The 16,318-nt window shown below is 41.0% G+C and overlaps 1 protein-coding gene across 10 annotated transcripts in view; it reads left to right on the top strand.

Moving 5' to 3' along the window:
* Positions 1–16,318, top strand: part of LOC130294354 (epsin-1-like) — a 400,181-nt gene that overhangs the window by 259,074 nt on the left and 124,789 nt on the right. For 5 of the 10 annotated variants that reach the window (XM_056544011.1, XM_056544010.1, XM_056544013.1 and 2 more), the window contains exon 5: positions 5,804–5,875. The exons of the other annotated variants lie outside the window; for them this stretch is intronic. In XM_056544011.1, coding sequence (XP_056399986.1) covers positions 5,804–5,875 — 72 coding nt within the window. The remainder of the gene's footprint in view (positions 1–5,803; positions 5,876–16,318) is intronic. 10 annotated transcript variants of the gene reach the window in all.

Below are 16,318 nucleotides of genomic sequence, written 5' to 3'. Positions count from 1 at the left end.
ATTACAGAGGAAATGCTTATCTTTTTAGTTTTCTCTGATGTCATGACCACAGTGCTCTCCGCAGCATTGCAGCATATGTTTGCTATGGGGATTTTCTCCTGCTCTGCACAGTTCCTAAAATGGACAGCAGAGGTCAGCCGAGAGCACTGGGGTCATGACATCAGAGAAATCTAAACAAAATATGCATTTCCTCTGTAGTATATAGCCCCTAAAAAGTACTGGAAGGATTAAGATTTTTTAATAGAAGTCATTTACAAATCTGTTTAACTTTCTGGCACCAGTTGATAAAGAAACAAACAAACAAAAAAAAAAACGTTTTCCACGGGAGTACCCCTTTAATATGTCCTCCTAAGCTTCTATACAATTTGTTGTTTTTTTTATCATCTTTTATTCTTTGTATATTGTGGTATACATATAGTTGTGAACACAGATCAATAGATATGCAGAGTGTTATATGCGAGACCTACAAGGGGTCATGGAATTCTCCCAGTATCAAGTATAAGAAAAAACCTCAAAATAATCTAAAGGTAGGGGGGAGTGCTATTAAGACATAACTTTTAATTGATAGGATAAAGATACACCCAAATAGTGATTCCATCACCAATAAAATTGCTGTGACACAAGATCCATTGAGATCACCACCCATCCGGCGGATTTATCATAAGAAATACTCATATATCAAAAATTCCCCTGTATCAAACGTTCTCTACGCATTTCTGCCAAAGTTAAGGTCGTCTTCAGGAGAAACTTTAGATATAGAGATGGTATAAGTGTAAATAAGAGCAGATATCGCATGCAGAAATCTCCTGTAGGAGATAATGTATCTGTTTAACTGGGTGGCATGTTGATACTACATGCCGCCCTAGGGTGTGATCAGGTTCAGCAGGTCCACCGGAGATTTATAGATGCCACCTAGGGAAAAATATAGAATAATATACCCCATTGCATGATATCCTGATAACTGTATGTAATTCTTTAATGTGTCCACTCACAGTACTCTCCGTGGTTCCATATACCTAGAGAAAGGAATAATATACTCCTGTAAAGAAAGTTCCGCTGTTCCTGCAAGAAAACTAGCTGTTATGCCGCTAGTACGCTACTTACAGTTGGCTGAACAGCATGCTGATCACTGGATCCCGGAGGGTGCGCAACCCGCAATGGCGGGGAGCTGGAGTAAGTCAGACCGGCTTCTCTGCGCTCACCTTCTGGGTCCGACGGCGTCTGGCATCATATCCTGGCGCCCAAGCGTGACGTCAGCACTCTCCGCCCCGCTCTGACGCCCACAGGAGGCGGGCAAATTGCCAGACGTCACGCTGCAGTGTAGGGCCAGGTAAAGTTGAAGCATGATTATTGGCTGAGTTACTGATAACATTAACTCCTTCGTGACTGGCCTAAATAGAAGGCGCAGTGATTCTCCTTCAAAACTAAAAAATTGCTAATGGGGAGAGTGTTAGAGATCAGTATAGATACTAGAGCTAGGTTAACAGAGGGTCAATTAATAATGGGGGGAGAGAGACAATATTGCACAGATACGCTGCAGTGTATAGGTGCCAAAATATTAAACAGGCACTGGGTTCCGCATTCTTAGGGAACACAACGCAGCATATGTGTCCTTCACCCACCACCCCCTTCACCTCTGATGTATTATATATTAATTTCACAGGATATATGCCTCGTTCTTATGTATATGTGTATACTACTTATTGATCTCAATCCCAATCCCAAAGGGGGATCAATGAGGACCACATGCTATACAATATCTAGATAGATGAATCTAACTATTTGTAGTATGGGGTATTGTATTATTATTATTGTATTCCAGCACATAGATCCCTGGGCCAGCCACACAGAAATCTATATTGCCCCAGATATTATGGAATCATACATGTATAAAAACCAAGTTCAAGATATTGAGGACACTAGTGCAATATGGGGATGATCCCAAGGGAGGATTCTCAGCATGGAGGGGGTGTGACCGAAGATATAGCCGGGGCCTAGGGATCCTGATTAAGCCCTTTCACTCACTCAAACCCTATCACCTAGGCAGTGTTATCGCCCTAATAAGGGCGGCCCCGCTCGCGAACCTCCTACTGGCCTGATGATTCCCTGTCCATCCATGGTGACTCTAGCTGACAGATCCACTAGGATCTCCTCTGCCTATCTATCCGTCACCACTGTAGGGGTCATCCCCCGACTACAATAAATCTCAGAGAAAGGGGGCAAAGCTAAGTTGGTCATTAAGGCCCCTGGGGTCATGGTGCCCATTTCGAATATCCAGCTGCTTTCTCTCTGTAACAGTATTCTATCAGTCACCCCCCCCCCCCCCCCCCGGGGGATGGACACATTTTTTCCAATCCCACAAACTTCAGTTGTCTGTAGCAACCTTCATGTACAGAGTTCATGTGACGGGCTAGTGAGGTGTCCCTATTATGCTTCACATCGCCAAGATGTTCCAAAATGCGTTTTTTGAAAGCTCGGAAGGTTTTACCAATATATCTTAAATGACAAGGACAACTGGCTAAATAAATTATTCCACTGGTGTTGCAGTTAATTAAATCTCAAATCTTGTGCATTTTGCCTGTTCTTTATTCAATATTTCTTTGGTTTTCATTACATTGGGACAGGCCTTACACCGCCCGCATTGATAATTGCCTGTCACATGAACCCTGTCCAACCAGGTGTTACCACCTGGGGATATAGGGGATAGATGACTGTGTGTAACCATATCACCTATGTTGCGACCTCGACGATAGGTGATCTGTGGTCTTGCAGATACAATGTCTCTTAGGTCCGGATCCATGCGTAGGATCCTCCAGTGTTTCTCTAGAATCCCACGCATGGTAGAAGCTGCATGATCATAGGTGGCAATGACTCTAAGTGGCTGAGCCCCTGAATCGTTCTGGCTGGGAGTCAATAAGTTCTCACGAGGAGTACGTAAGGCATGTTGGTACGCCTGTCTCAAAATGTGGTCCAGGTATCCCCTACTTCTGAATCTTTGCCTCAAGTCACTTGCCTCCCTCAGGAAGTCCTGTTTATCTGAACAGTTCCTCCTGAGGCAGAGGTACTGCCCCCGCGGGATACCCCTTTTGAGGGGGCCCGGGTGGCAGCTCTCCCACCTCAGGAGGCTGTTTGTAGATATTGTTGTTTTCCTATGTATCGTTGTTTTTAAGTTAACCTGTACAGTTTTGTTAATAGAGATATCCAGAAAAGGAATATGGGTGTCATGGCATTCATGTGTAAAAGCAAGTCCCAATTCATTTTGATTTAACAGTCTTAGGAACTCCTGAAATTCCTCAGCAGTACCCTGCCACAGGATGAATATATCATCAATGAAACGCGCCCAAATGAGGGCACGCTCACTGAAACACTGTGAAAACATCATCATCATCATGGGGGTGGATATACAGTAATCCCCCAGAGTGCAGTGCAGCAATAAGTGAAATCTGATGAAATGCACCTGCATGAAACAGCTGTAACTCCTATCCAGCCCGTGGGCGTCTATTTTTTTATCGTCCTGCACTATTCTAATCTTCGGATATTTACAATAAAGAATTTTGTTTTATACTACACAGAGGGTAAGTGTCATTAGATTTTTCTATTTCTGAAGACCAGAATTTCACTTGTTTTAGTTCATTGAGCAACACCCACGGTTTATCTGTGTATTGCTGTTCCTGCAACCACTATCCATAGAGACTTTGTAAGTGTAGTGTTGGCATTGTTCTACTTGATTCTACTATTCACTTAAAATTCTAAGTTATCACCTATTCCGACGGTAGCTCGTAACCAGGTGATCGCTGGGACCCCCACTAATCTCAAGAACAGAGGTCCATTTTTTAGACTTCCAAGCATACCCAAGCACTGGACTTGGCTCTGTCCAGATGTCCCATATAGAGATAGACTGGAGCAGTGGCAAATCATTCACACTACTACTTCTTTCACTTGGGGGACAGTGGACTTTAATTCTTGTGATTAGTGAGGTCTCAGCAGTCGACCCCTCACTAGTCATCTAGTTATATATATCCTGGGAAGAGGAGAACATTGAATATTGGGATAACCCCTTTAAACACTGTTTGTAATATCTGTTATACTGCACTTATAAGGGGATAAAAAAGCATATATTTATTTTAAGGGATCAGCTTAAAATCCCTAAAACTTAACTGAATAAGGTTTTTCATTTTCCCAAGATTTCTTGCTTAACAATTGTAAATGCACTACTGAGGCCTTAATATGTATAGAGGAGCATGAGTATACTTTTCTCATAATAAAGGGAACCTTACATCACTTTTATGCCTGAACTATGGGTCACCAGGCAGTCCCCAGTAGCTTCTCCCCATTGATTGATTAGACTATGCTCCTTCCCCAAGAGGCAGAGACTTAAGGTGGGTGGCGAGAAGCTAACGGGGACCACCTTAATGACTCCTGGTCCAGGCAGCATGAAAGTGATGACAGGTTCCTTTTACAGTATTAAGGCACTGTAAAATGTCTTCTGTTAGACTCTACATATATGAGTTTACATCATTCCTGCCAATCATGCATCTTGCTGTATTTGTATCTAGAGTTTCCCAAAGATGTTTAGCTGATGTATATTTACCATACTGCAGAAGAAAACTATTAAAGGGGTTGTCCTAAAGTAGCAATGTTACAAAGTGCCAACACATTAAGTGATAACACTGCATCATAGAATCATTAACAACAAAGATACCAGGAAATGTATATTCATGTATACATGTCCTCACTGAGTACATATAAATCAAGGCTCTAGATGACAAGTACAAATAGGGACAAGTAGTTATTTTCTGAAGTCTTAATTCTTGTGATTTCTTCCTTTACCTCATTCAGTAAACCAGAACTAAAAGCATTCTTTTCATTAAATCTGTATTTCTTCTGTGTGAAGGTTTTCTGCAGGTGCTTACCATTTAGTAGTTCCAGATGGTGAGTCTCAAAAGTTGTCCTACTATGCTTCATTATGACTACAGCTCACCTATAGCTGGAAATGATCTGTAGTGGTTATACCCAGAGAGAAGCACACCTAAGGTTTCCATACACCTTTTAAAAGCTGTTCAAGCACTAGCTAAACAGCTATTCTTTCCTCATACACATACGTACCGCTCTATTCAACTGAATGGTGAATAGGTTTCTGCCGTACACTGCTGGAGATTGCTTATCCACATTAAGAGGAAAGGATTGGGCATGTTGAAACCTGCATGCTGTTTCCTTTTTCTGACAACTGATGTATGGACATCAGCTTAAGCCTGATACACATTGGGTGGTCATCTGGTCCCACCAAAGTTTGTAGGTTTGGCCAATATTGGTCTAATGTGTACAATTCCTGTTTTGGACCTGACAGAACATACCCTTCCTTCCCCGGTTTCATTATAACTTTCCCTTTTACTTCTTCTCTACCATTACCAGCATGTGGCTATTTTGCCAGTTTTGTTTTATTATTCTGTTTATATTTGAACATCTGCATATCCTTTTATTTGGTTCCTTTTGTTCTGTGTCACAATATACTCTGCTTCACTCTTCAGTTTTTTCTAATGATATTAATGACCTGTGTTCCATGAAGTCGATCTGAAGCTGTGGTATATGTGTTAGTATGTGATCTTTTATCTTGCCTGCCTTCATCTGCTTTCATACCATTGTCTATATATATATATATATATATATATATATATATATATATATATATATATATATATACATACATACATACATACATACATACATACATACATACACACATATTTATAGTTTTCTCCACTTTGCTGGTGTCTCGTGCTTTTATTTTGTTTCTCTTTCCCAGCCCCCTCCTGTGTCCGAAGAGGAATTGCAGCTTCAGCTTGCACTTAGCTTGAGCAAAGAGGAACATGACAAGGTAGAGCTGACACATTTTGTACAAACCCCAATTACAGTTTCTGATTTACCAACCAATCAGTCCCTTACCAGAGTCTCCCTGGCTGCTTTCTCTGCTGCAATTTGTAACTTAGTGGATAAAGGTTCACTACAACTAATGTCTGCTAACCCATCCTGCTTCCTCCTGCTTATATTTTGCTTCGACTGAGCACTGGAGAAGAGATCAGTCCCAATTTTTTTTTACTGACTTACACCACTTTCAGCCTATTAGAAGTACCAGTCAGCCTTTACTAGCCTTATTTCTTAATTGTAAAGCTGCCTCAAAAATTTTTTTTCTTTTTTTTTTTCTACTATATATTTTTCCACAGTCCATGTGTGCGGGTATCGGGTATGTAGGGGTTGTCCAAGATTACAAAAAAGTGTTTTTTATTTCTTCTTTTTCCCAAAATAGCTTCTTTCATGTGGGCTGTCTATGGTATTGCAGTTAAGCCCTGTTCACACAAATGGGATTGAATACCAGACACAACCATAAAAGCAGACCCTATTTTTCTAGTCCTGGACAACCCCTTTTCAACTTTTCTATCTTTTTTATAGACTGCAATCTTGGGTAGGTCTTCTTTCCTGAAACTTAATTAATTGCCTCTACGCAGACCTCTCTCCCCTTCCTCCAGTTACTTATTACTTCACATCTCTCGCCTAAAAGGTTATTTACTAATGTCTGAACACCATTTGAGAGACAGGGATCTTCATTTGCGAAGGCAGCTATTGGGCACTGAAGACGTACATTCAAAGCTTTTGTGTAGGAGAGGCTTTAGTGTCTTCCCTGTCTCCACTGCACGGTCAAATAGGTGAGCTGGCGTTCTAGGTCACTGGAGATACATTTTAATGCAATGTCATATTTTTTTTATTTTGTGTGTGTTAAAAATATAGACTCCTCAGTCCTGTTCTAATTTTGTAGTTCATAGGTTCTTAACACTGGTCTATTCACAAAACTAACATAACTGCATGTTTAGCGTGCAGAAGTATTACTGGGTCATATTCTTGGCATGCATGCATCTCCTTTTACAATGTAACCATGAATTCAAGCTTTGTATCATTAATTTACTGGAGTAATCTTAAAATTGTGCTTTTAAATTTTGTTTCTTAATTCTCAAAGAACTGCTATTAAAAGGTAAGTATGCAAGTGTATATGCTGCCATTATGCAGTGCTCATGATTGGCAGGTAAGAAGACTTTATAACATGTTCAAAGGCAGCGTTTGTCACAAATGCTCCTATATCCAAATAATATATCCATTTATTTTCCAAGAAAGAAATTCCTTGGGCTGTTTTGGATATTTGAAAGGTTTTGTGCACTGGGTCTTGAAGTGCTCCTTTCTAGTTAGAGGGCTCTTCATGTGTCTGTGGTATATGATGTGCATGATTGTGGCTTTTTCTGTGGCCACTAAACTTGACTCTTATAGAACATGTTAAGGACGTATATTTATGCTTGATGAGAGTGGAAGATGATACCTGCCATTACCCCTCCAACTGCATGCATAATTGTTGACTGTTAACATCATTTTGTCTATTTTTCTTGGCACAAAGCAATGAGCATTTAATTTATTCTACTGTGTACTCTAAACCAAAACGCTTAGTCTTCAAACCAAAGTCACACTGTGCAAGAAAATAGTTGCTCAATGCTTTGTGTTCATAATGTACAATTTAATGATGTTGTTTCATTTGTCACTCACAATTGTTATTTTTTGTATTTTTTGGGGTATTTACATGTGTATGTGTGTGTGTGTATATATATATATATATATATATATATATATATATATATATATATATATATAGTTTTTTTGTTATTTAACACTCCTAAAGGCTTTTCGAAGATGTCAGGTCTTCCAGTGTTTTTTTTTTGGGCGATCACTTTTTATCAATCATATCTACTCTAGTTAAAGTAGCAATCTAACTAGGTATCATAATTTTTGGTTACTTGACACTTAGCTAAACTGAGAATCTAACTGAGCTTAGTGTTGCTGCCCCATTTTTGCCATCTACTCTTAGTACATGCATCTGTTTGCAGCCTCATTACACCACACTGTGCTGTCCTTTTTATATAGAAGTGTAAATATGTGAGACAAGCTACATGGTTGCGTAGTATGAAACATACTGCTTGTAAGCCAGTTTTCAGGACACAATTGATAGAGCTCATGCAGGCAAGGTGAAATTTACAGTTTAGTCCAAACTGTTTCTTTACATATGCAATGGAAATATAAATTCTGACACAAAACTATTTTCTGCACTTCTACTCTTCTGTATCTCTAGAGTATCCAGTTGCTGCTAGGTTAAACATTTCCTGCAGTGTTTCATAGAGCCCACTGTCTTTACTAAGGAAAAAACAAGTACTGCAAAAGTGGAGCAATATAAATTTGAAAATGTGGACATTTCCCAGAAATACAAGCAAAATTCCATACTTTTTTTTTTTTTCAGAGGAGAGAGGAAGGGAAGAAGGCACACTCATGTGCAGGAATCCAAGCAATCCCACTGGGAGGGGGGAAAGGAAGACAGCCGCTTACCAAAGTTGGTTGTATAACATACACAACAATATGAAGCGCATATCCGCAATTCCATCTGCAGCCATCCTGTCGGAATTTGTGTATAGCATAGAGGACTTCAGATTGTGGCAGGATCTCCTGGTGCTGATCGGAACAAGAGGAGCAGGACAACAGAATCTTCAGGTGAGTAGCTTTAATGGACCAAAATGCAAAGTGTTTTGTTTTGCATGCGCAGCTTCATCAGGCATGTCACAAGGGTCAAACTCTCCTGGTTATATACCAGATCGAGTTAACCCTTTCATAGGAAAATTGGTTACAACATAGTAACAATATCACCATAAAAAACTAGCCAATCACTGACTTATTGCATAAATCATATTAAAATGTACCATATGCTTAAAGGGGTACTCCAGCGCTAAGACATCTTATCCCCTATCCAAAGGATAAGGGATAAGATGCCTGATCGCGGGGGTCCCGCCGCTGGGGACCCCCGTGATCTTGCACGCAGCACCCTGTTACAATCAGTCCCCGGAGCATGTTCGCTCCGGGTCTGATTACTGGCGATCCCGGGGCCGAAGCATTGTGACGTCACGGCCCCGCCTCCGTGTGACATCATGCTCCGCCCCCTCAATGCAAGCCTCTGGATAGGGGAGAAGATGTCTAAGCACCGGAGTACCCCTTTAACAAAAATCCTAAGAAATAGCAATATAAAATCTATACTCAAGGGATATAACCTCTTACATGTTATAATATACATCGCAATGGCTACACAGCGCCGTAGAGCTCTTTCAAGATAATATAAAAATCAATACAATATATACAAGCTGACACATGTACAGGTGCATATAAAAAGAGAACACATGACTTGGAAATGAAGACTAAGGTACACAACTTATGTATCCAGAGTGACTCCCGGTTTACAAGGCGCTGGTATTTATGAACCTCCGGAGGAATTGATTCGACAATTGTTAATCTTAGAGAATCCGGACAACCCTGGTGTGTCACAGAAAAATGTCGGGACACGCTATGAAGAATAAACTTATGTTTAATATTAAATGTATGTTTATTAATATGTGCCTGCACTGTTTGGACTGTTCGACCCACGTACGGTAAATTACAGCCGCAATTTAAGAAATAAATGGCATAACTTGTATCACAAAAAAATAAACCTTTTAATTGAGAATGTCCTTTTAAGCCTGTATAGATGTAAAGCTGGTTATTATAGCTGGGATAAGATCACAGCATAAACAACTGGTTTTCTCACATGGAACACATCCAAAGCTAGTCTAAACCATGTCTATGATGGAACTATTTTTCTGTTTTAACATACTGGGCGCAATAAGGTTTTGCAGATTTTTAGAGTGTTGAAAAGTAATCATAGGAAAGTCCGGAACCAGATCTTTAAATGGAATCACTCTGGATAATAAACCAATTTTTCTGTAATATCTTTTTAATCTACGTCGCCTCACTATTATAATCTGTAATGAAGTTATATCTAAACTTATCTAAGCTATCTCTTCCCTATCCTTCTTGCTCTTAACTGTGGTTAAATCAGATTGTTTCATATGTTTAACTTTCTTATGCACCTGCTAACAAGACCTTAGGGTATCTTTTCTCACGGAAGATTGTGTTTTTAGAATTGCAGCTTGCATTTCAAAATTCGTATCAGAACTGTAGGTTCGGCATATACGCAGTTACTGCCCATATGGTAGTATTTTCCACCATAATTTGCAAATTAATTCTTAAAAAATCAGACCATGTGATTTTATGGATTTTTTTCTCTCATTATGTCTCTGTAATGAAAATTACATGCCTCTCTCATGTATTTAAGTTGGAGAACTTGCACAATTGGGGGCTGACTAAATCCTTTTTTGCCCACTGTATATGCCCAGTGAAGTTTTTTTTTTTTTAATCTCTAGATCTAAAAATTGAATAGATACTGATGAGAAATGCAAAGTGAACTGCAATCCACAGGTGTTACAGTTCAATTCCTTAGTAAAGTCTCTCGCTTCAGATTCTGTGCCAAGCCATATAATGAAAAAGATCATCAATATAATAATATATACAAAAGAACTAAAAGCAAGGGTCTGTGCCATAACTAGGGACTCGAAACGCCCCATATACAAATTTGCATAACTGGATGCAAAATAAACTCAATCGAATCTAATAGAAATTCTGATTGGTTTTCACCTAAAGTGCTGTCTTCAAAAAATGTTTCATGCATTGCTGCAAGGCCACAATCAATATCAATACTCGAGTAGAGGGAGCATACATCCAGCATAATAGATAAAAAGTAATATCAGGAGGTAACAGTAAATTATTTAGTTCATCTATAATTTGCACAGAATCCCTAAGGTATGAGGAAAGTTTTAACATATATGGCTATATAAAAAAAAATTCTATAAAATGGGACATGCTGGCAGTAATCAGTAATGGAACGGATAACGGAAATAGGACGTCCAGTTTTTTTTTTTCCCCTTTGGAAGTTTGGGTAAAAAATTTAAATTAGGTAAAGAATAATGCTTCACAGTTAAAAAAAAATGCATGCTCCCTCCTATCGAGCAGTGACAGATCCCTGTTTTTTTAATCAAAGAACAATATGTAGCAAAGTACTCTTCAAAAGGATCTCTATCTAATACAATATAATCCGTATCTGCTAAGATGCAGAGAGCTTCCTGTATATAAGCTGTATGGTTTAAAATTGCACCCCCCCTTGTCCGCAGGACGAGTGATAATTTTGTCATAGTCTTGCAAAGTTTTTATCGCAGTCCTCTCGGTATGATTTAGATTGTCAGATTGCTATTCCTTAGGATTTTTCTTAAAGGGTAGCTCCCACCAAGTACTATATAATCTAATATGTCCCTACCTAGTAGTAATCTAGCCCTAACCCCCTACCTGGCTTCAACATTTTTTTTAATCGCTTTAATAGAGCAGATTTAGTGCTAAATCTGCTCTATAAAGCAGGGCAGGAAGCAGCGCTTCCCAACAGGCGCGACGTCACTGACACCTTGCTCTATGCATGAGTGTTATTTATCTCATAGGGTGCCTCCAGCTGTTTCCCTACTACAACTCCCAGCATGCCATGATTGCTATTAGCTGTCAGGCCATGCTGAGAATTGTAGTTGTGAAACAGCTGGAGGCACCCTATTAGATAAATAACATTCATGCCTAGTGCTGGGCTCTCCCAGCGATGTCACAAGAATGCCTTCCGCGAGCGCTTCCATCAAGGCTCTGTTCCCCGTCCCTGTCAGCTCTCAGGGTACGGGAACAGATTTAAAAGTCTCGCGCGCGGCTAATGTAGTACTGCGCAGGCGCAGCACTACGCAAATAGCGTAGGGCTAACGTAGGCAGCACTAGGAGCCTGGCGTTAGCCCTACGCTATTTGCGTAGTACTGCGCATGCACAGTACTACGTTAGCTGCGCACGAGGCTTTTAAATCTGTTCCCGTACCCTTAGAGCTGACAGGGACGGGGAACAGAGCCACGCTCTGCATTCTTGTGACACCGCTAGTGGGCACAGGGACCCCGCTAGCGGTGATGGTAGCGATCACGCTCGCGGGGAGCACATTTGACACCACTAGTAGGCACAGGGACAGGACAACGGGGGCGGACGGGCGGGGCCGTGCGCGAGGCCAGTGGAGCTGGCCAATGCGCGCAGCCCCAGCTATCAGCATGCTCGCTCTCGCCTGTTTGATTGACAGGCGGGAGCGAGCACCGCAGTGACTGAATTTCGACTCATTGCCAGGCTTAAATGTGTCAAAATTCTGTAGTGACGTCACTGCCGAATGCATTCGGCCACTAGGAGGGCGGCCCTTGTGGCCGAATTTAAAAGTGATTTTAAGCTGGTTTAAAATCACTTTTTTTTAATTAAAGTATATTAGAGATATGATGTAGTACTTAAGTACTACAACACAATTCTTTTGATATCATGACAGTGCCCATTTAAGCATATTGTAGCACTCCCGTTTCTGGAAGACAGGAACTCCGGTGTATGTGGATCCACTGGACCTGTGTGGTAGATGACTCGGACCGTACCAGGGAACGGAGTCTAAGGTGCCGCTGGTTTTCACTAGAGCCCGCCGCAAAGCGGGATGGACTTGCTGCTGTAGGCGACACCCAGGTCTCTACCCCTGGCATGGCTCGACCACAAAGGCAGCTGAGGAGATGCGAGGCACAGGAGGGATGAGGCAACTCGTAGTCTGGATAGCAGAAGGTCATGGCTGGCGGCACAGTAGTGTAGTCAGGACGTAGCAGGAGGTCAATAGGCAGGCGGTAGAGGAGCAAGGTCAAGTCACAAGAGCAAGAGATCTGGTACACGGCAATGCAATACAGTAGAACGCTTTCTCAAAGGCACAATGCAACAAAGATCCCGCAGAGAACTGAGGAGGGTGGAGGAATTTATAAATGAGCCACAGGGGGATCACACTAATGAGCCCTTTAAATCTTAAAGCTCCGGTGCGTGCACGCCCTAAGGGTACGTTCACACGCGCAGATTTTTTAGCGGGTTTTCCGCTGCGTATTTGAAAGTGGGCGGGCTCTTCTCGGCTGTCCACAGCAGATTTTCCGCAGCAGAATGTACACTGCGGAAAATCCTCCGCAAGCCCCATTGAAGTCAGTAGGGACTGTGGCAGATTTTCCGCAGCGTAAATTCGGCCGCAGACAATCTTCTGTGGACAGCCAAGAAGAGCCCGCCCACTTTCAAATACACAGCGCTTGTGAACGTACCCTTAGGGACGGGGACACACGCGCCGGAGCAGAGAAACAGAGGCAGGAGAAACACCCGGAGAGTGACGGACTGGGTTTTGCATGCGGGCGCGTCCCGCAATGCGAGTACCAGCCCCATCAGCAGCAGAAGGTAAGGGGACCATGCGCTCACAGCCAGCGTGTGTGGGGCCAAAGCGCATAACGTAACACATATTGTACATTTTAATATGATTTATGTAATGTGTCAGTGATTGGCAAGCTTTTATGTTGTAACCAATTTTCCTATTAAAGGGTTAACTCGATCTGGTATATAACCAGGTGAGTTTGACCCTTGTGACATGCCTGATACAGCTTTGCATGCGCAGCGAAACGCGTTGTTTTGGTCCATTAGTTACTCACCTGAAGGTTCTGTTGTCCTGCTCCTCTTGTACCGATCAGCACCGGGAGATCCTGCAGACAATCTGAAGTTCTCTATGCTTTTTTTTTTTCTGAACAGAGAATCTCCCATCCAACTGGCTATGCAGAGAATGACAGCCAGTTCTTAGTCACAGGAATGGGGTCTCCCTTCAGTTTCCTGCACAGACAGAAAGCAACCCTTTTACCCATTAAATGCATTGTTTTACTAGAGACAACCCATCTTCCTTGTGCCTTCTTAGGGAATACTGTACAGTAAAAACAGGTTTTTTATTGAAGTGAAAACTGCGCTGCAGTGACCTGGCGCTAGCACTACACAATGTACAAAGCAAAGGCTTCTGTACTTTGTTTACATCCTGTCACCACAGCTCTCTCCAAAAAGCTAATTGCTGTGGGGGCCAGGTGTCTGCACTCCACTGTTCTACTGTTGATGACCTATCCTGTGTGTAGGCAATTAATTATTGTTCCCCAGAAAACCCTTTAATTGATCCATGTCTTACCATTTCTCAACCTGTACTCTGTGTATCCCAGAGGGAACTTTCACTTCATAAAAATCCCAGCATAAGCACAATTTTTTTTTAAACAAAACCAGAAGTTTTCCCTGCACCTCCCCCCCCCCCCCCAATCCTCCAAAAAATAAAAAAAATTCTCCACTTTAATGCCTTAATAATTACTTTTATAGTCTCTTTTTAACATTTCTACCCATTCCCTTTTACTGGGAGGATGCTGCTCAATCCATTTTTTTACGATCATAAATCTGGCACAGAATAACATTTTATGTAATTGCTGTCTTTTTTTCTTCTGCTTAGTTCTAGCTTTGGTTCATCTCCTAATAAACCTACTAATGGAGAGGGGTCAAGTGTTACCCCTAGCTTTTTCAATATTTCTTCATATACATCCATCCAAAATTCCTGGATTTTCTCACACATCCATAACATATGCATAAACCCAGCTCCACATCCACAACATTTTAAGCATTTACTGTCTGTTCTCTTTCCTATTTTATACAGGAAGACTGGGGTATAGTACAATCTGTACACTATATTGAATTTGATTATTTTGTTATTTTCATTCCGCAGGATCCGGTTAATCTTTCTATATATACTCTCCCATTGTTTATCCTCTATTACTTCCAAATCCTCACACCATCTACGTGTACTACCATGCTTCAAATTTTTTTCCCTTGCAATAATCATTATTGCACACACACTAGACATTTTCTTATTTAATCTATTTTGTATAATTTTGTTTATACATTCCGGTGTATCAATAATCACTGGTCTCTTCTCTACCGTGCTCCTAAATATACCCTCCATCCTTATATACTCAAACCAAGTTCCCATCCCAATTCCCCTTCTATCTTTAATATGTCTCCTATATATACATTTTCCATTCTTCCAAACATCTTTTACGAAGGTAAACCCTAACCCCTGAATTGTTTTAAACTCTACTTTCCTCAAAACATTTGTGAATCTTATATTTTCCCATATTGGGGCTATATCTAACATACCTACTATCCCCATTTAAACTTTAAATAATTACCAAGATTTAACCAGATTCTCAACCACTATATTTCCTTTGCATTTTACCTCTTTCAATTGCCCCGATTCCAAAGCTGATAGGTATCGACATAGTCCCCTTTTGAATTTTCCATCAGGAAATGGAAAATAGAAAACCTTTTCCACTCTCTATACTTGATCTGCCAAAAAATACTTTTCAATGTGTAGTCCACCACTATCTCTAGGGAGACACAAATATTCGTTAAAATTTTTCCAATAGCCCAACAATCCCAGGGGCATGATTTTTCAAAACACCCATGATTGCCATTCTTTTAACCGCACCCCCAATTCCCCTAATGTTCCTGCTATTACCTTAGTGCTCATCTGACACTCCTTAAATCACATGAATTTGAGACTCCAATCCGTATACAAGAATCCTATCATCAATGGAGAAAAAAATAAAGGGGGAAAAAAAAAAAAACACAACCCCCTCCTCCCCTGTCGGCTTGTTCCCATCTAAACAAACCTTTATCCTTGCATGACATAGCCCCCCCATGGCTCCCACAATCCCTTTACTCAATATTTTTCAGCCCTCTAGCCTCCATCCACTCCATTGCTTCCTCTGGGCTTTCCATAAAGATCTTTCATTATACATTATCCTAAGCCTAGCTGGGAACGTCAAAGCAAATTTAACCCCGTTCTGATGTAGTCTTTTCTTAACATTTTTAAACCTAATCTGCTTCCTCTGAGTTTCAATCGGGAAAAATTGCTGCATTATTATTACCAATATTCAAATTCTTTTTTCCCCGTCCTGCTCTCAACACACTCTTGATCCTGTGAGTTTACAAATTTTATAATCATGGTTCTCGGACTGCTTCTCGGGGGGAGAGGCCTTACTGGGGATCCTATGGGCTCTTTCATCCTTTTATCATCTAGCCCTCTAGGTAAAGTCAGTGTTATATTAACACATTCTTGCACAAACTTTATAGAGCCTCTTCCCTCCGGGATCCCTATAATTCTCACATTGTTCCTTCTAGAACAGTCCTCCAAGTCAATCACCTTTTTCTCCAGACCCTGATTTATATCCAACACCAGCTTCATTTTCTCTTTAACTTCCACCATTTCATCCTCCAGTGTTGATGCTCTCCCTTCTACTTCTGTACATCTCTCCCATATCCCCTTAAGATCCTCTCTAATCAGTGATATTTCACCCCCTATAGCACCTACCTGAGTTGTTAATGAATCTATTGCATTGTTACATTCCCCCACCGCCTTGAAGATCATCTTAAATGCTGAGGGGTCCATTCC

The sequence above is a fragment of the Hyla sarda genome, chromosome 10 (assembly GCF_029499605.1).
Source record: "Hyla sarda isolate aHylSar1 chromosome 10, aHylSar1.hap1, whole genome shotgun sequence".
In the NCBI taxonomy this organism is placed as follows: Eukaryota; Metazoa; Chordata; class Amphibia; order Anura; family Hylidae; genus Hyla; species Hyla sarda.
The sequence above is the reverse complement of the archived record's forward strand: the minus strand, read 5'-3'. Positions and strand labels throughout refer to the sequence as shown.